The sequence below is a fragment of the Saccopteryx bilineata genome, chromosome 1, assembly GCF_036850765.1.
Source record: "Saccopteryx bilineata isolate mSacBil1 chromosome 1, mSacBil1_pri_phased_curated, whole genome shotgun sequence".
In the NCBI taxonomy this organism is placed as follows: domain Eukaryota; kingdom Metazoa; phylum Chordata; class Mammalia; order Chiroptera; family Emballonuridae; genus Saccopteryx; species Saccopteryx bilineata.
In genome coordinates, this window is record NC_089490.1 from 168,597,007 (window position 1) to 168,618,187 (window position 21,181).

The window sequence follows — 21,181 nt, forward strand, 5'->3', positions numbered from 1 at the left end:
TGACTTCTTAACTGTCTAGTAACATCTTTTTGCCCTCTCAATGGCCTGAATGACTGGATACAGATTTCAAAGTTCTGATTATTTTCTCCTCAGAACTTTCAAAACACTATTTTTTAATCAAAACATCTAATAATTCTGCTGTTTTAATGGGTTATAATTGTGTGCCAGGTCCTGTTTTCATCAATTGGTATCTGTCAGCTCATACATTTAAACAGCTTGAAAACACACCAGAGGAGAGTAATATCACTGTCCATCCCAATCCCAACTTTATTAATGAGTAAACTGAGACATCGAGAAAGTAAATAATTTGTCTGAGTTTATAAAACTATGTTTCAGAACTAGGATTAAAACCCAGGAAGTCTGCCAGCAGTGCTCACGCCTAACCTCTTCAGCTATGGTCTCTTTGACTTATATTTCTTTGTAGCACATCTTGGCTCTTCCCCACCCTCCTTTATTTTATTCTTGGCGCTCTGCAATGAGGTGTGTCTAACAGTGGTTTTATCCTTTGTCTTTATTTCTGCTCAGCATTTATAAAAAATATTTTCAATCTAAAACTATATATTTTTTAACTCTGGCTTGATATTATTATATTGCTTTATTATATCTTTGATTATTTTATCCCCACCCCACTTTGGAATCTTAGTTCTCTTCTACTGGAATTATTATGAGATGCATTTAGAACTTTTTGATTTATTCTTTATATTTCTTACTATTTTTTTCTTTTTATTCCTTTGTGTTTTCCTTCTGTCCTTTAACATTTTCTAGATTTTAATCCCTAGATCGCTAGCTTGAGATTTCAGCATGTCCATTTTATTGTTCTACATATGATTTTTTCTGAAATTGTATTTAAATTTTTATGAGCATTAACTTTTTTGATGTAACAGCATGTTGTTTTATTAGACAGTATCATTGTGATTATTGAGAACTCTTATTAGAACTTTTTAAAGGACTATTTTGTCCCTGAATCATGTTTATTCATTTGGCTTCTCATTTCCTTCCCCTCAAATGCCTAATGATTTTATTTTTTATATATACATATTGATGCAGTGGTTATTATGGTAGGTAACTGGTTTTATTTTTCCTATCATGCCTCTTTCTTAAGTGAGAGTGAACTAGACATATGATTATAAATTTTGTGTAAATATTAAGGCAGGTATGAGTTTGGAGTAAAATTTAATAAGGAAAGTTTCCTTTAAGATATGTGACAGAAGAGTAGATAGGAGGTTATGGCATGCTTTAATTGTCAAATTAAGAAGGTTTTCCTTTTGCCACTATGGCTATTGATGAAAAGTTGTGCAGTGACTAACAGGCACACATTTCATTAGTAATTGTTATTTAATTTAAAAACTGTATTATTTCTCTTATGTGTATTATATTTTCAAATAAAGTTGTTAGGACTTAATAATTTTTTTCAAGCTATCTACTTAATAAATGAACTATTAGATATTAATTTTATCCTAGGAGTACCATAAAAAATTCCTGAGATATTAAGGGTATTGTGAACATCCGGGGACTTATGAATTAACTTACTTCATCTTGTAGCATCTAACACTATTCTGAAACTTCCCTGTTGGTAACATGTTTGGGGTTAATTTTCGCTTGTCTACTTGATTCTCACTGACTCATCTTTTCTGTTACGCGTAGCACCGTTTGGAGAACTAAGGAAAGACAGTATGGCTAAGTGCAATAAGTGAGTTTGAGGACTGCATGACATGGAGGGCAGAGAGTTTTCAGAAATATGTCTAAACTTCTTCCCTGGGCAGAGGTTCTTATCTAATTTTCATCTACAGTCAAGTTTCTCTGTGTTATGCCATGTAGAATGACGTGCCAAAGCTCAAACTTATCATGAAGCTTCACATCTCTGTGCATTAAACCAATGCCCTTTGCTACCTGGAATGCGATCTTCTCTTTTACCTCTCCCAACATGCTAAAATTCTTCATCATCTTTTCAACATGACCTTGAAACCTCAGAACACAGGATCTTGACCATGCCAGTTTGAAGAACTTTTCAATTCTCTCATGGCCTCTTGTGCCATTTCTGCTCAATTACTCAGCACATCGTACTGTTTGATTTCATGCATATTAGGGTATGTTTCAGCAAGTACAATACTTGGTGAGGAGTAGACGCTTTATATCTTCAAAAAAAGATGGAATAACTGGCTGAGTGAGAGACCATGCTTCTGCCCCCTGTCTCTGTTGTCTCCTAAACATTCTAGCCCATAGTAATTTCTTCTTTCTTCACATTTACTCATTTTTACAGCCATATTCTTTCCTGCATTATTAGCTTCATATTTAATTTTAATGTGTCCCTCACTGTTATGTGTTCCTTAATGTCATGTAATATGTATCATTCTGTTAAGTTTCATAGTCCTAACACACTGTGCCTATTTGAGAAATACCTCATTCTTTGCTTTCTGTGATAAGATGCCCAAGTGCATTTTCTTTGGCTCTTTGTAGTTTCCTTAGTGACCTTTGCAGACTCTTCCTCCTCTTCTGACATTTATTAAATATTAGTGGTGTGCAAACTGATTGTCAGTCCTTTTCTTCTTTTCCATGGTGCTGTGTCTTTCTGTTTAAGCAAGCTCATCTACATCACTGACCTCACTTAATTTTAGTTCTCAAATTACTCTCTATTCAAGTCTAGCCCAGATCTTGTGTTTGACTTCTACAACTGTATATTTAATTATTTACGTTACTTATCTATGGTAAGTCTCCAAAGCTAGTCAAACTCAGGTTGACCACCAATGAAATCATGATCTTTCCCTGAAATGTCACTTGGTTCCAAGGTTTCCTTCCTACGAAGAGGCCTAGTCACCCGGTTGCATCAGGTAGAATCCTAGAGCGTTATCCTTGAAAACTCTCACTCTCTTCTCTTTTCCATCCATACCTGATTCATTGCTGTATCACTTCAAACTCACTTTCTTTAATAATGGTATGTGCTTCAAACTACTATTAAGCTCTATTAAGTCAAACTACTGTCATTACTCATATAAACAATGGCTTTCTCTCTACTAACTGGATCTTTGCTTCCATCCTATCTATTTTCTGTGCTGTAGCCAGTGTAATCTTACAAAATGCAAAGCCAGTCATAACACCTGCTTAACATCTACCAGTGGTTTTTAGGATCCAAAACTTGCCCTCCAAGGCTCTGACTGCCCTTTTATTTCTGTAGTCCTCTCCAGCATAGCTACTTCTTCCCTCACTCTTTCCACTCCTGTCTGACTGGCCTCTTTTCAGTGTCTAGTTCCATCTACTCTTTTATGCTACATGGCATTCTAGTATTCTCTTTGCCTGGAATGCTACTCTCCTCCATCTTGCTTAATTAATTCTTGTTTCATCTTTCAGAAGTGAGCCTAAGTATTACTTCTTTGCAGAAGTTTCCTCTGACCTCTTTGACTTTGTCACATTTTTTTATACACACACACATATATATTTAATTTATTGATCTTAGAGACAGAGGAGGGAAGGGAAAGAGAGGGAGGAGAGATAAAAAGAGAGTGTGAGAAAGATCAATTTGTTGTTCCACTCATCGATGCATTCATTGGTTGATTCCTGCCTGTGCCCTGACTGGGAATTGAACACACAACCTTGGTACACCAGGACAACATTCTAACTATCTGAGCTACCCAGCCAGGGAAGACTTTGTAACATTTTAAATTTTCATTATTTATATTATTAACTGATTAATATTTTTCTTTCCTGAGAGATTTTTAAGCTTCATGAGAACTGACAGCATGTTGACTTTTGCGTGTTCTTGTATTCCCAGCGCCATATGTTTTGTTTAACCTGCAGTAGTTATTCAATACTCTTTGTTGAAGAAATACAAAAATATTCTAATTTTTCTTTTCTTTTTTTGTAGGTCTGTTATTTTCATTAATAACTGCCAGTAGGAGTACCCAAGTAAAGGATATCTGCTCTATTTAATAGTTTCCAGTTAAGGTTGGAGGGACAGGTAGCCACAAGAATGGGTAATTTTCACTTTAAAATATTCATGTTATAAAATAATGATTCTGTATGCTGGAAGTTTTAATAGAATTAAAAGAAGTTTATTACTGTTTCTTTTTTCTCAATCATAAGTAAACAATTGCTTTTTAAAGAAAGATTGATTGAAAATAATCCATTTTCTCTCTCTTTTTAGGTTCAAAAGCATACACAATGATTCTAAAGACAATGTCAGAATTAATTTTGAATGAATTGCCAAAAGCTGAGTGAGTAATGTAGTAATGAATCGAGAGATATAAAGTTGTATATCATGTTCTTCTATATCTATTTGACTTCCAAATGATATCTATTTATCTAGATCATCTTAGTATATATGATAGTATAGTATTTGTATATATAGTTATATATGATTATTTAACACAGAACTTTTTGAGTTGTTTGATGGTGAATTGAGGCAGTTTTTTTGTGCTTTCTTTGTCTAAAGCTGTCAAAGAACCCATTGATTTATGAAAGTATGAGACTGACTAAGCAGAAAGGAAATATAATACAGGACTATGTTCACAATATAGGTGCTAAACTCCTGAGTCCAATCCAGATTGTCCCATTTGGCCTTAAATAATTTTCACTATCATTTTGAACCTTAGTTTCCTTCTCTACAGAATGGGATTGATCTTGCCTTTTTTCTATGAAAGATTGTTATGCATATAGAGATCTTTGAAAAGTTTTAGCATTGAGCCTGACAGTAAATTCAACTAGGGATGATGCTGATTATAAGATAATAACAAGGCTATTACCTTTGTTGCACCTTACTTAATTTATATGTAATTTTATTTTAACTGTTTTTATTTTAGATATTCCAGTATATTCAATGATTTTGTTGAATCTGAATTTTTTCTGATTGATGGAGATTCATTACTTGTCACATGCATTTGTGAGAAGTCATTAAAGCAGGGACAGGACCTCCACTTCTTCTATCTGGTTGAACGCTATCTTGTGGATCTTATTAGTAAAGGAGGACAATTTGCCATAGTTTTCTTCAAGGTACCATGTGACAGTTGAGTTCCTTTCTATGATTTGAGAACTAAAACAATAATTTATTATAGTATAACTAGTTTTTTCTTATTACAAATTGAAATATATCTGTAAATATCTAGAAAATTTAAAAGGAAGAACATAAAAAATTTATAATTCCAGTATTAAGGAATTTCTACATTTAAGACTATTTTTTAGTCACAATAATGGAACTATATTGTAAAGGCACAGGATCATGAAAGAGAATGAGAAATCTCCTAAACAGTAGTCTAATAACCTGGATTCTAGTCTTTTATCTATCTTCAAAACTCAGCAATCAATCTATTTGATCCCAGAAGAATGTCAAAGTCACTAATGCTGCTTCTTTATTATTTGCTCTTTAGTAAATACCTCCAAGGGAATACATCTGCTCTGCTTTTTATTTTATTAATACAATTTTAACAATTTCAAATACTGATACAGTGGTACCTTGACACACAAGCACTTTAAATCATGAGCAATTTGAGAGATGAGGAGTCATTCACAGGATTTTTTTCTTTAAGTCATGAGTGGATATTTGAATCACGAGCTTCTGCCACCCTCCACTAGATATCCTGCCAAATGTTCTGAAAGGGCGGAAGAAACAAACTTCCATGGAAAGGTTTTTGTTGAAATGGCCTCTAAGTGAAAGTGAGGAAAGTGTGGCGAAAAAGCCAAAGTCAGTTAAGAAAATGATGATTGTTAGGCAAATAAGTTTGTAAAATTTATATTTTCTCAGTTTGCTCACTTTTATTGTTAAAAACAGCCTGGACAGCTGTCTGTGAAATTGCTAATTACCTTCCAGCTTGGGGAGGGCCATTGTTATGCTAATGTCTCCTCCCCCTCTGCCAGCATTTTCGCCTGACTTTGAAGGTAAATACATTTCATAAACCAATTTATTTCTTCACACTCTCTCATTTTATTTATTTATATATATATGTATTTATTATTTATAAAGTACATTTTCTTATTTAAAAGCATATAAAACAAAAACTTTGTGTGGTTTTTGGGGTCCAGAATGGATTAATTGCATTCCCATTAATTTAAATGGGGAAACTCGATTTGACACACGAGCTAATTGAGTCATGAGCTCGGCCATAAAATGAATTAAACTTGTGTGTTAAGGTACCACTGTATGTATAACCATTACCACCCCTTCCTCATCCGATCCCTGAAGGTAACTAGCGTGTTATCTTAAGAATGATGGTATATATCTGTTCAATCATTTTGTGATTCACATTATTGTTAGAATTTTGAACACTGCTGACTGCTTGCAAGCAGTGTTCTGAATAAAGAACCTGGATTCTTGTCTAATATGTACAGTCAGTTGATTGCACTAATTTTGGTCTGTTGAGAAAATCCTGTGCTGCTTCAGGAGGGTCACAGTGACCCAGGACAGTCTTCTGAAACAAAGTGACCCCTAATGCACTTTCCATATTCTGGATAATTTATGTCTACCATTGGGTTTGATATATTTTTGTGTCCCTTTTTACTATTTAAAATGAGATTGGAGAGGAATTGAATTAGAGTGGAAATAAAAACTATGATAAATCCCAAGTGTTGTGTGCCTACTTAAAATGGATACCTGATTTAAATCCAAGTTGTGGTTTATGGCATGTATTTGTGATATGACAGTCACGGTTTAAAGGTCTGTTCCCTGACTATAAAACAGAGCAGAAGTGTGTTGGAACCTATTCCTTTAATGGCTTTAATGATATGTGTTAATCAACTAATTTTTCAAACTACTAAGTGATAATTTCAAAATAATGTACTTTACTCCTCCCACACAGGATGCTGAATATGCATATTTCAACTTCCCTGAACTTCTTTCTTTGAGAACTGCTTTAATTCTTCATCTTCAGCATAATAACACCATTGATGTTCGAACACAATTTTCTGGATGCTTATCACAAGAATGGAAAACTTTCTTGGAAGAGAGTTACCCATATTTCCTGATAGTTGCAGACGAAGGCTTGAACCATGAACAAACACATCTTTTCAACTTTTTAATCATTCAGTCTTGGGCAATGAAAGTCAATGCTGTGCTTTCCTCAGGGCAAACATCTGATCTTCTTCGACTTTATGCATATTTTATACCAAGCAAGTACTATAATCAAAGGTTTTTCAAGGAGGTAATTTATATCAAAAAGAATTTTTTTGTAGAATTTTACAAAATTTTCTAAACTACTTGGCTCAGTTTTTTTTTTTTTTACCTCTTATATGGAAGTTATCATTGTTTTAACAGAGAGGAACAGAACATCAGTAATCATAATAATACAAATACAGTCATTATTGAGCACTAGCATATTGTCATAGCAATAGCGCTTGGTTCTTTCCATGAGTCATTTTATTTAACCTTCACAACAACCCTGTAAGATAGGTGTGTTAGTAGCATCTGTGTTTTGCAGATAAGGAAACAGATACTTGAGTAAGTAATCTGCTCATCATCAACACCAGATTAATAAACAGAGTATGTATATAAAAGAGGCAGTCTTATTCCATCCATCCTTTATCTGTTTCACTACTGTGGATACTGCTTTTGAGTTAATGAGATACAGATATGCATTCAACTGGAGATAAAATTATGCCCCTGTTGCTGAAACATACTAGTGAAATGATAGTTAAAAAAGTAGCTTTTAATGCAAAAACCCTGGAGAAGGTAATGAAAAAGGAAAATAACCGAAATAAGTTTATTTCTGAATACTAAATCCTTAATAGAATTTAAAAGTAGTTCAAATTTTAACTCTATGATCTTATTTTGTTATATTAGTATATTTGACTTTACTATATTGAACTCTCAGGAGTCAAAAGTGTATATTGATTTTACAAATAAATCTAATTTCTGTTTAATTTTTATTATACTGGATTCTGAATATGAAAATAATTCTATATGGTTTTTGAGTCAGTTAGCATTTTTTACTCTTTGAAAATAGTGTCACACCTCTCTCATGGTTTTGGAGACATCCAGATGGTTATCATAAAATCTGATATGATGGCTATCATAAAATCTGCTTTAGTTAGAACTCCAGTTATTAAACTCTAGTTGAGTACTCTGAGAAGAACAGTCCTGGGATTCATTTTTATTTTGAGAGAAGGTACAGTAATCAGTTGATCTCATTTTATTCTGTTAGAGCAATTTCTAAATCTGAGTTGAAAGATGCACTACAACATTCTTAAGAGGAATATTTTACTGGAGGATGTTATATTTGCTAAAATAATTTATTTCCTAATTTATCAAACAATCACTTTAAAGACATTATTTCATTTATTTATCCATTGAGGACTGTGAGATAATAAATAAAAGTGCAATGTATGTTGCTAAGGGCTGTTGCTGAATGATAGGTATCTGGGAGGAGGTCATTATTTATGTGCATATATAAAATTTTTCATAATAAAATATAAAGTATTGAAATTACACAATGTTTCTTTCTGAGATGTTGGAAATAATGTAAAATTAGATTATGGTAACAGTTGCACAACTCGATAAATTTGCCAAACATCATAGAATTTTACCCTTAAAGGGAGTGAATTTATGTTATGATAATTATACCTTCATAAAGTAGTTAAAAAAAATTAAGTACACTGACTTCCCAGACAGAAGTTGATTTGGCAAAGACAAAATAATGCCTGCTGGTGGGCTTTGAAAATATTGTTGATCTGTAATTTCTTTAGTGTATTTTTTTCTTTTTTGCTTAGAAATATATTAATCATATCTCTAATATCTGGTTTTTCTGTATTGGAACATAATTAGATACTTTATTTATAACAGTTTAAGTGACTTGTCTTCCTTTTACAGAATAAAATGAGGATTGAGAATGCTTATCAAGTCCTGATTAAAAAATTGAAAGAACGTCATGTTTTGGCATTCCAAACTGTTTTTGGAAATTTAAGATGGCATAATATGATGGAAGAGGTACTGAAACTTATTTTAAAAGCCTTTTGTTTGAACTAATTGTTTAATTATATAAAAATGTTCCTATATAACTCTCGCACAACTTCCTCTAATGTTTTCATCTTATGTAACTATAGTGCATTGACCAAAACCAGAACATTAACATCAGAAATAACACTATTAGGCTTTAGACCTTACTTGAATTTCACTTACTTTTCTACTAATACTGCTTCTTATTCCAGAATTCTATCCAGGGTCCCACATCTATTTACTCAGCTATTTCTCTCTAATCTCCTCCAATCTGTAATATGTAGTTTCTCAGTCTTTCCTTGTCTTTCATGACCTTGACATTTTGAAAAGCATTGATCAGTTATTTTATTAATATCCTTCAATTTGGGCTTGTCTGTTGTTTTCTCATGGTTGGAATGAGGTTATGTGTTCTTGTCAAGAATGCCACTGAATTGATGCTGTGTCCTCCGTGTAGTAGTATCAAAGGGCTCATAATATGGATATGTCTAAACACTGGGAAAGCTGGTGCCTGCCAACCCTCTCCCCTCTAAAGTTACTCTTTCCTGACTCTACAAATCCTATTTCTTCTCAAACAATTGATTTTAGACCTCACCAGTGGCCTTTGTCTACAACAATTATAAACTGATATTTTTACCTGTGGTTATTTTCTATTTTACTCTGTCATTCTACGTTTATTAATTAGAAATATACTGGGTGAGAGAGTTCATTTATCTGTTTATTTACACTAGCGTAGATTAATGAATATTCATTTTATAGTATAGATTAAAGTTCAATACAATAATTATTTTGGTGCTCAAACTGTTCCAGGTTTGAACATTAGAAGCTCCATCAGCTTTGCACCTGCATTCTTTTACCAGCTCCCCATCTGTTTTATTTTCTAAATCACTTTATTGAGGTTTGATGACATAGATAGTGGTGATGGTTACACAGAAATATATTTATCTCCAAACTCATCAAGCCTCATTCTTTTTTGAGTACTGTCTTACTTTTTGAAGCCACAAGATGTTCCAATATCCTCTTGTATTTTCCCTGCCTCAGTCCTGAAATCAACCACTTTTCCAAGGAGCTCTGGTTGCTTTTATTGGAAAATGGCATTGGAAGCCAAGATCTGAGAATAAGGCATGTTTGTTGTTACTGGAGTGCCATTGCTACTAGGACTTATAAACTGGGTCTGTCTCCTTAAATCCTGTGCCTGGCCTTATGTATGCCATCTGATGCTTTAAGTTGTACATACTTGAAAATTTGTTGTCTGTAGTCTGTGCTCTATTCTACCTGGTTACTTTTACTGAATTTTTAGACTGAGAATAGATTTAATTCTAGTGGTTCTTCCAATTCACTTTTCACTAATGTTTCTCCTTTATAGTTCCTATAATTATTCCCAATCTCTCTCCAGTCACTATAAAGCCTTGAGTTGGGATAAAGTGTGGCACAGGATCATGCAGGATTGCAGAGCTGGAATTTGTTCATGTTTTTCTTATACAGTTATTTTGCAGTATCATTCTTCTATCTTCTTAATTCTGAGAGTATGATTTTATGTAGAATATTTATAGATATAAACTATTTAATATTTTTAGGAAGCTGATTATTACAGACTCTACTGTTTTCAACTACATGGAAATGCCACAAAACATGTGTATGATAGAATTTTAGGAAAATGCATAATATAAAAAATATTCTATGAGTAATATAATGCCTCACATTGGAATATAGAGTAACTTCAATTTAATTAAGTGTAATATCTAGATTTCAGTATGTCCTAGTGTTATTCCTCCAAAATTCTTTCATACTCATTACACCATGATTACACATAGATCTACCACTTAGAGGTAGAAACTTATATTTTTAAAAATTTATTTACTTAGAAAATTAATATTAACAGAGTGACATTGATCAATAAGTGTACATAGATTCAAGTAAACATCACTCCATCATTTGATTAGTCAATTATGTCGTATACTCATCGCCTACTGCCAAATCATTTTCCGTCACCTTATATTTGTCCCTCTTTAGACGTTTCCCCCACACCTCCTTCCCTTCCCTTCCCTACATTGCCCTCCCCGCTGGTAACCACTGCACAGTTATCTATGTCCATGAGTCTTAGCTTTGTATCCCACCTATGTGTGAAATCATACAGTTATTAGTTTTTCCTCTTTTATTTATTTCACTCAGTATAATGTTCTCAAGGTCCATCCATGTTGTCATAAATGACCCTATGTTGTCATATCTATGGCTGAGTAGTATTCCATAGTATATATGTACCACATCTTCTTTATTCAATCTTCTATCGAGGGGCACTTTGGTTGTTTCCATGTCTTGGCCACTGTGAATAATGCTGCAATGAACATGGGGGTGCATGTGTCTTTATGTACCAATGTTTTCAAGTTTTTGGGATAGATACCCAGTAGAGGAATTGCTGGGTCATATGGTAATTTATGTATTCTTATACAGTTGAGAATATATCATTCTCAACTTTTACAAATAACTCTGTGAAGAACATCTTGGTACATAAACCTTGGTACACACTTTGTATTATTTACCTAACCTAGATTTAGAACTTGAATAGCCCAACAAAAAGTGTCACCAAATATTTAATGATAATCATAAGTATTGCCCAATAACTTTCTAGTAATTCTGTACCTATTAATACTCGTATTAGTAAAGTATGAGAAAAATAACATTGCATGTCAGTGCTGTTATCATTAAAATATACTTTGCTGACTTGAAAGGAAAACTATGATACCTAATTGTTCTTTTTATTACCAAAGAGATTTAGCATTTTTTCTATTATATTTGTATTTCTTTTGTGTATTACCTGCTCATGCCTTATTAAAGGCTCAGATGTTTTCCTATTGATTTATAGAACACTTTAAAAAATCTATATTTTTAAGGGTTTCACTGAAATATTTCTTATAATTTTTTATTTAAAATGTTTATCATGTTAACAGAAATATTTATAGTTTTATGTGATCATATCTGTTTTTTTCTGTATGATTTCTTCTAGTAAGATCAGTTATAAATAAAAATATTTTTATAAATATCATGACATTTCACTATTTCCTCTGTGACAGGCATGTGAAACTATTTCTCTGCTTAAGCAAATCTGGCCAGAAGGATCTGACATTCGGCGTGTTCATTGTGTTACTTCATGCTCGTTGTTTCTGAGAATGTACCATCACTTTTTAGAAAACAGAAAGAAGAATACCTCTTCTCAGAAAACTAAAACTAAAACCCAAGAGGTGTGATTGTTATAGCTTTACTATGAAACACCATTACTCTCAACCTTTGAAATTTTATTGATTTTTTTATTGATTCTAATTTATTGTGTTTACATAGATTGTAGTGTTGCCCCGAATTCATCCCTTCTCCCCCTTATTCTCTTCAACATTTCCCTTGCCCCCTTCCCCACAGCGCTCTTCCCCCTTCCCTTCAGGTTTATCTCTTCCTATCATCTCCTTTCCCTCTGTCCTCTTTTCCTCTGGTACCTTTGATCTCTCCTCTGTCTCAATTTTGTTCTTCAGTTCACATTGTTCATTGGATTCCTCAAACTGGTGAGGTCATATGATATTTTTCTTTTTCTGCCTGGCTTATTTCACTTAACATGTTGTCACAAAAGGTAAGATTTCCTTTTTTTTCATTGGTCCCATAGTATTCCATTGTATATATGTACCACTGCTTTTTAATCCACTCGTCCACTGATGGACACATGGGCTGTTTCCAGATCTTCACTATTGTGAACAATACTGCCATAAACATGGGGGTGCACTTCTCATTTTGAAACAGTGTTATGGTATTCTTGGGGTATATTCCTAAAAGTGGGATAGCTGGGTCAAAAGGCAGTTCCATTTTTAATTTCTTGAGGAATCTCCATACTGTTTTCCACAGTGGCTGCACCAGTCTGCATTCCCACCAGTAGTGCAGGAGGGTTCCCTTTTCTCCACATCCTCGCCAGCCAGCACTTTTCTGTGTTGTTTTGTTGATGAGTGCCATTCTGACTGGTGTGAGGTGATATCTCATTGTGGTTTTAATTTGCATTTCTCTAATGATTAGTGATGTTGAGCATTTTTTCATATGCCTCTTGGCCATCTGTATGTCCTCTTTGGAGAAGTGTCTATTTATTTCTTTTTTCCATTTTTGGATTGGATTTTTTTTCTTCTTGGTGTTGGGTTTTACAAGTTCTTTATAAATTTTGGTTATTAACCCCTTATCAGACATATTGTCGAATATATTCTCCCATTGTGTAGTTTGTCTTTTTATTACATTCTTATTGTCTTTAGCTGTGCAAAAGCTTTTTAGTTTGATATAGTCCCATTTGTTTATCCTGTCTTTTATTTCACTTGCCCATGTAGATAAATCGGCAAATATATTGCTGCAAGAGATGTTAGAGAGCTTATTGCCTATGTTTTCCTCTAAGATGTTTATGGTTTTATGGCTTACATTTAAATCTTTTATCCATTTGAGTTTATTTTTGTGAATGGTGTAAGTTGGTGGTCTAGTTTTATCGTTTTGCAGGTAGCTGTCCAATTTTCCCAACACCATTTGTTAAAGAGGCTGTCGTTATTCCTTTGTATGCTCTTACCTCCTTTGTCAAATATCAGTTAGCCATAAAGGTGTGGGTTTATTTCTGGGTTCTCTGTTCTGTTCCATTGATCTATATGCCTGTTCTTATGCCAGTACCAAGCTATTTTGAGTACAATGGCCTTGTAGTATAACTTGATATCAGAAAGTGTGATGCTTCCTACTTTATTCTTCCTTTTCAAGATTGCTGAGGCTATTTATGTTCTTTTTTGGTTCCATATAAATTTTTGAAATATGTGTTCTATATCTTTGAAGTATGTCATTGGTATTTTAATTGGTATTGCATTGAATGTATAAATTGCTTTCAGTAATATAGACATTTTAATGATGTTTATTCTTCCTAACCATGAGCACAGTATATGCTTCCACTTGTTTGTATCTTCCTTGATTTTTTTCATCAATGTTTTATAATTTTCGAGTACAAGTCTTTTATCGCCTTGGTTAAATTTACTCCTAGGTACTTTAGTTTTTGATTGCAATAGTGAAGGGGATTGTTTCCTTAATTTCTCTTTCTGATAGTTTATTGTTGGTGTATAAAAATGCCTCTGATTTCTGAATATTAATTTTCTATCCTGCCACCTTGCTGAATTCATTTATCAGATTCAGTAGTTTTTTGAGACTTTAGGGTTTTCTATATACAATATCATATCATCTGCAAATAATGATAGTTTTACTTCTTCTTTTACAATTTGGATGCCTTTAATTTCTTCTTTTTGTCTGATTGCTGTAGCTAGGACTACCAGAACTATGTTGAATAAGAGTGCTGAAAGAGGGCACTCCTGTCTTGTTCCTGATCTTAAGGGGATTGCTTTTAATTTTTGCCCATTGAGTATGATGTTAGCTGTGGGTTTGTCATAGATGGCTTTTATCATGTTGAAGTATGTTCCCTGTATTTCTACTTTGCTAGTGTTTTTATCATAAATAGGTGCTGGATTCTATCAAATACTTTTTCTGCATCTATTGAAATTATGATGTGGCTTTTTTCCTTCCTTTTGTTTATATGATGAATCACATTTATTGATTTACAAATATTGTACCAGCCTTCCCTCCCCAGAATAAATTTCACTTGATCATGGTGTATGATTTTTTTCATATATTGCTGGATCCCATTTGCTAATATTTTGTTGAGGATTTTAGCATCTAAATTCATCAGGGATATTGACCTATAATTTTCTTTCTTTGTGTTGTCTTTGCCTGGTTTTGGAATCAGAATAGTGCTCGCCTCATACAAGGAGCTTGTAAGTCTTCTTTCCTCTTGAATTTTTTGAAATAGCTTGAGAAGGATAGGAGTTAATTCTTTTTTGAATATTTGGTAGACTTCACTTGTGAAGCCATCTGGTCCTAGGTTTTTGTTTGTCAGGAGTTTTGTTTTTTTTTTGGTTGAGAGTTTTTTGATAACTGTTTTCATCTCATTTGTTGTAATCCGTCTGTTTAGGTTTTCTGATTCTTCCTGATTGATTTTTAAAAGATTATCTGTTTCAAGAATTTGTTCATCTCATCAGGTTTCTAATTTTTTGGCATATAATTCTTCAAGTATTTTCTTACAATTCTTTGTATTTCTGTTGTGTCAGTTGTTATTTCTCCATTCTCATTTCTAATTTTATTTATTTGAGTCCTTTTTTTTTTTTCTTCTTCTTGGTGAGTCTAGCTAAAGGTTCATAGATCTTGTTTACCTTTTCAAAGAACCAGCTCCTGGTTTCACTGATCATCTATATTGTTTCTTTAGCCTCTATGTCATTTATATCCGCTATGATCTTTATTATTTCCTTCTTTCTACTACCTCTGAGCTTTACTTGCTGTTCTTTTTCTAGTTCTTTTAGACGCAGGGTAAGTTGTTTATTTGAGCTTTTTCTAGCTTCTCAAGGTATGCCTGTAATGCTATGAACTTCAGTACTGCTTTTGCTGTGTCCCATCAATTTTAAGTTGTTGTATGTTCATTATCATTCATTTCTAGGAATTCTTTAATTTCTTCTTTGATCTCATTGTTAACCCATTCGTTATTTAATAACATGTTATTTAGTTTCCTAGTGTTTGAGTTTTTTCAGTTTTTCTGTTGTGGTTGATTTCTAGTTTTATGCCATTGCAATCAGAGAAAATGCTTGATATGATTTCAATCTTCTTAAATTTGTTGAGACCTCTTTTGTGCCCAAACATGTGGTCTGTCCTTGAGAATGTACCATGAGCACTTGAAAAGAATATATATTCTGCTGCTTTAGGGTGAAAGGTTCTGAATATATCTATTAAATTTAGTTGATCTAGTGTGTCTTTTAAGTCTGCTGTTTCTTTTTAATTTTCTTTCTTGAGGATCTATCTAGTGATGTTAATGGGGTATTGAAATCCCCTACTATTATAGTATTGCTATTGATTTTTCCCTTTATATCCATCAAAGTCTGCTTTATATATTTAGGTGCTCCTATATTAGGTGCATAGATTTTATAATGGTTATATCTTCCTGTTGGATTGCTCCCTTTATCATTACATAGTGACCTTCTTTATCTCTTACTATAGCCTTTGTTTTAAAGTCCATTTTGTCTGATATAAGTATTGCTACCCCAGCTTTTTTTAATTTCCATTTGCATGAAATATGTTCTTCCATCCTTTTACCTTCAGTCTATGTGCATCTTTTGATTTGAGGTGTGTCTCTTGAAGACAGCATATGTATGGGTCCTGTTTTCTTATCCATGCATCTACCCTATGTCTTTTGATTGGCTCCTTTAATCCAGGGGTCTCAAACTCGCGGCCCGCGGGCCGCATGCGGCCCGCTGAACAATTTTGTGCGGCCTGCAGACTAATCCATGAAGTTCAAAATATTTTGGATAAAATTAAGTAAGCCTAGGGGCCTACTTGTATTTTTCATTTCTCTAGCATCCTAGCTAGATATTAGCTTAGTTAACAGCAGTTGTGATGTGAACTACAGTTTCTGGTCATTTTGTGACACTGAAAAGTGTTGCGTAACAGTTGCCTTTTGTAGACCTAGTGCGGCCCGCCGAACGGCTGTGATCTTGCTCTGCGGCCCACATGCTGAGTTGAGTTTGAGACCCCTGCTTTAATCCATTTACATTTAAGGTTATTATTGATATGTAGTTGTTTCTTGTCATTTTATTCTTTAAAGCTGTATTCTTCTTTTGCTATATTTTTTTCCCTCTTGTTCTGTTTACAACCGGCCCCTTAACATTTCTTGCAGCATGGTTTGGGTGTAATGAATTCTTTGAGTGTTTTTTTGTTTGGGAAGGTTTTTATTTCTCCTTCAGTTTTAAATGATAGCCGTGGTGGATAAAGTAGTCTTGATTGTAGGCTCTTGTTCTGCATTAGTTTGAATATATCTTGCCATTCTCTTCTGGCCTCAGTGTTTCTGTTCAGAAATCGAATGTCATCCTTATGGGGGTCTTTTGTAGGTGATAGCCTTTTTTTCTCTAGCAGCTTTTAATATTTTCTCTTTATTTCTTAGCTTTGGTATTTTAATTATGATGTGTCTTGGTGTGGATTTCTTTGGCTTTCTCTTTAATGGAATTCTCTGTGCTTCCTGAATTTGTGTGACTTTTTCCTTCATCAATTTAGGGAAGTTTTCAGCTATGATTTGATTTGATTGAACAATGCCTGTATCCCTTGTTCTTTCTCTTCTTCTTCAGGAACCCCTATGATGCAGATGTTATTTCTCTTCATGTTGGTACATTGCTCTCCGAGTTTCCTCAGACTTTTTGAGTCTTTTCTTTTTGCTGCTCTGCTTCCATGTGTTCATTTATCTCAGGGTAGTCAACCTTTTTATACCTACCGCCCACTTTTGTATCTCTGTTAGTAATAAAATTTTCTAACCACCCACCGGTTACACAGTAATGGTGATTTATAAAGTAGGGAAGTAACTTTGTTTTATAAAATTTATAAAGCAGAGTTACAGCAAGTTAAAGCATATAATAATAATTACTTACCAAGTACTTTATGTTGGATTTTTGTTAAGTTTGGCAGAATAAATCTTTATGAAACAACTTTCTGTAGTTAAATTTATCTTTTTATTTATACTTTGGTTGCTGAGCTACTGCCCACCTTGAAAGCTGTAACGCTCACTAGTGGGCAGTAGGGACTAGGTTGACTACCACTGGTTTATTTTGTCCTCTAACTCACTTATTTGATCCTCAGCTTCATCCATTCTGCTTTTAATTCCTTCCATTGTAGTCTTCATTTCTGATATTGTATTTGTCATTTCTGACTAATTCTTTTTTATTATTTCAATGTCTTTTCTTAAATTTGCTATCTCTTTATTTAGGTGTTCGTTATGTCCATCTATTTTTGTTCTAAGATCTTTGAGCATCCTAACAATCATTATTTTAAACTGTGCATTTGGTAATTTGGTTATATCTGATTTGTTCAAGACCTTTTCTGGAAATTTCTCTTGATTCATTTAGGTTGCATTTCTCTGCCTTCCCATTCTGTCTGTGTATAAAAAGTGTGTAGTTACTGGATTCCAAGGTGTGTGGCCTCTGTGTTCCATCGGTCTTTTATGTCTTCAGGCCCGCCACCCCCTCTGCTGCGGCCTTGGTATTTGGGTATGGGCATTGTCAGTGCTGGCCTGCTATGGCAGTTGCTGTGGTTTCCACCTCTCCTCCATATGGGGGGGGAGGGCTGTTTTCACGTACCCGGTCTAAAAGCCTCTGCTGGCCTTGGCCTTCACCTTGCTCCCAAGGGTGGGTCTGTGCGCCACGCCAGAGTCGCAAGCCTCAGCACTGCAGGTAGGGCTGTGAAATTATGCTCAGCCGCATGTCTCCATCTGTTTCCCAGGTTTCACCTCGCCCCCTGCGGGTGGAGCTGCACTTATGTGCCAGCTCCATGGGCTGGGCAGGGCTGCATATCCACACTCAGCCATGAGTGTCTGCAGTTTCCCAGCTTTCTCCTTTCTCCTGTGGGTGGGATTACAGGCAGGACCACTATTGCTCACCCAACCTGCAGCTAGGTTGGACCGCTTTTGTCTGCCCCTTCTGCTCTTGTTGGGTGAGACTGAGCTTTCGCCAGGCCTCAGTCATGGCCAGCAGGCTTCCACCCCTGCCGATGGGACCATGCTTCTGTGTCTTGCTGCTATCCACCCTCTGGCAAGCCCTCAGCAGTGTGGGTTGGAGTGCTGGTGCTCAGACCTCAGCACTTAATACTGTATTCCTGAAGGCTCCCTCCTTCTAAGCGACTCTGCTCTGAGTGCTATGGGAGAGATTGTTTGGCTGGTGTCCTACTTCCTTTTACTGGTATTGCTGGTTCCAGGGGAAATATTCACTTTAGATTTGGGGGGGTGACTCAGCCCAGGGGTTAGGGTGGCTGTTCCTCAGAGTGCTTTCTAGATTACACTCTCTTCCTGCTACTCCGGTCCTCTCAACTCTCCCCAGTCTCCCAGAGTCCCAGATTAGAGATTGTGAAAGAGGTTTTCTGCACGGTTCCTTTAAGAAGACTCCTGGGTCTGAGAAATCTGACTCTTTCTCACAAACAGCTAAACACTGTCCATATGCTTCTTCTAGGCTCTGGGGCTGCAGGCTGGGGCTTTGTTCCTGGGGCCCAGGACCCTCCCCTCTATGCTAAACTTGCTTCCTGCCACATGAGTCCCTCCGGGCTGCTGTTTGCTCCTGGGAGCTGGGCAGCCCTTTCCACTTTTCCTACCAGTCTTAGTGTGGCTTCTTCAGTGTTCCTTGGTTAAAGAGTCCTCTTAGTTTATTCCAAAGTTGGATTTACGAGATCATGGTTCTTAAAATTAAGTTGTAATCCACTTTGGTTCTGGCAGGTGGAAGTTGGTGTGCCCTCCTATTCCATCACAATCTTGCCACCGGAAATTTTATTGATTTTCATTTACTACTTCTTCCATTTGATATTCATTTATTTCCCTAATTTACTTACATAAACTTTTCAAAAAGAGAAAATCTATGATTTTTTAAAATAAAAATCATATATTGTCCTGTTATAAGATTTAGTGGTTTACTATGCAGATGTTTATTCAAATTTGTCCAAACTTCCAGAGGAAAGGGAAATGAGAAAGAAAATTCACACTTGGTGAGAGCTTATAATATTACATTATTCTGAGTTCTTTATATGCTTCATGACATTTAATTCTCACAATAGCCTTTTTTTATTAAATTTAATGCAGTGACATTGATAAATCAGGGTACATATGTTGAGAGAAAACATCTCCAGATTATTTTGACATTTGATTGTGCTGTATACCTCTCCCCCAAAGTCAAATTGTCTTCTGTCACCTTCTTATCTGTGTTTCTTTGTGCCCCTCCCCTCCCCCACTGCCTCTCTCCTTTCTCGCCCCATTCCCCCTTCCCCCCATTACCATCACATTCTTGTTCATGTCTCTGAGTCTCATTTTTATGTCCCATCTATGTATGAATTCATATAGTTCTTAGTTTTTTCTGATTTACTTATTTCACTCCATATAATGTTATCAAGGTCCATTCTTGTTATTGTAAATGATCCGATGTCATCATTTCTTATGGCTGAGTAGTATTCCATAGTATATATGTACCAAAGCTTTTTAATCCACTTGTCCTCTGACAGACACTTGGGCTGTTTCCAGATCTTCGCTATTGTGAACAATGCTGCCACAAACATGGAGGTGCATTTCTCCTTTTCGAGCCGTTCTATGGTGTCCTTGGGGTATATTCCTAAAAGTGGGATAGCTGGGTCAAAAGGCAGTTCGATTTTCAGTTTTTTTGAGGAATCTCCATACTGTTTTCCACAGTGGCACACCAGTCTGCATTCCCACCAGTAGTGCAGGAGGGTTCCCTTTTCTCCACATCCTCTCCAGCCAGCACTTTTCTGTGTTGTTTTGTTGATGAGCACCATTCTGACTGGTGTGAGGTGATATCTCATTGTGGTTTTAATTTGCATTTCTCTAATGATTAGTGATGTTGAGCATTTTTTCATATGCCTATTGGCCATCTGTATGTCCTCTTTGGAGAAGTGTCTATTCATTTCTTTCGCCCATTTTTTGATTGGATTGTTTTTCTTCATGGTGTTGGGTTTTACAAGTTCTTTATAAATTTTGGTTATTAACCCCTTATCAGATGTATTGTTGAATATGTTCTCCCATTGTGTAGTTTGTCTTTTTATTCTGTTCTTACTGTCTTTAGCTGTGCAAAAGCTTTTTAGTTTGATATAGTCCCATTTGTTTATCCTGTCTTTCATTTCACTTCCCCTTGGAGATAAATCAGCAAATATGTTGCTCCGAGAGATGTTGGAGAGCTTACTGCCTATGTTTTCTTCTAAGATGCTTATGGTTTCATGGCCTACATTTAAGTCTTTTATCCATTTTGAGTTTATTTTTGTGAGTGGTGTAAGCTGGTGATCTAGTTTCATTTTTTTTTTTTTTGCAGGTAGCTGTTCAATTTTCCCAACACCATTTGTTAAAGAGGCTGTCTTTACTCCATTGTATTTCCTTACCTCCTTTGTCAAATATCAGTTATCCATAGAACTGTGGGTTTATTTCTGGGTTCTCTGTTCTGTTCCATTGATCTATATGCTTGTTCTTATGCCAGTACCAGGCTGTTTTGAGTACAATGGCCTTGTAGTATAACTTGATATCAGGAAGTGTGATACCTCCCATTTTATTCTTTTTTTTTAAGATTGCTGAGGCTATTCATGTTCTTATTTGGTTCCATATAAATTTTTGAAATATGTGATCTATGTCTTTGAAGTATGTCATTGGTATTTTAATTG

General features: G+C 35.0%; 2 protein-coding genes across 5 annotated transcripts in view; one reads left to right on the forward strand and one right to left on the reverse strand.

Moving 5' to 3' along the window:
• Positions 1-21,181, reverse strand: part of PALLD (palladin, cytoskeletal associated protein) — a 583,598-nt gene that overhangs the window by 461,414 nt on the left and 101,003 nt on the right. The gene's annotated exons all lie outside the window — the stretch shown is intronic.
• The window catches only part of LOC136337723 (probable ATP-dependent RNA helicase DDX60), a 129,762-nt gene that overhangs the window by 28,450 nt on the left and 80,131 nt on the right, over positions 1-21,181 (forward strand). For 2 of the 4 annotated variants that reach the window (XM_066279407.1, XM_066279416.1), the window contains exons 3-8: positions 3,860-3,968; positions 4,139-4,208; positions 4,794-4,983; positions 6,783-7,124; positions 8,789-8,905; positions 11,983-12,150. In XM_066279407.1, the coding sequence (XP_066135504.1) occupies positions 3,965-3,968; positions 4,139-4,208; positions 4,794-4,983; positions 6,783-7,124; positions 8,789-8,905; positions 11,983-12,150 (891 nt within the window). In that variant the 5' untranslated portion in view covers positions 3,860-3,964. The remainder of the gene's footprint in view (positions 1-3,859; positions 3,969-4,138; positions 4,209-4,793; positions 4,984-6,782; positions 7,125-8,788; positions 8,906-11,982; positions 12,151-21,181) is intronic. The other 2 variants (XM_066279422.1, XM_066279431.1) reach the window with 2 other exon arrangements.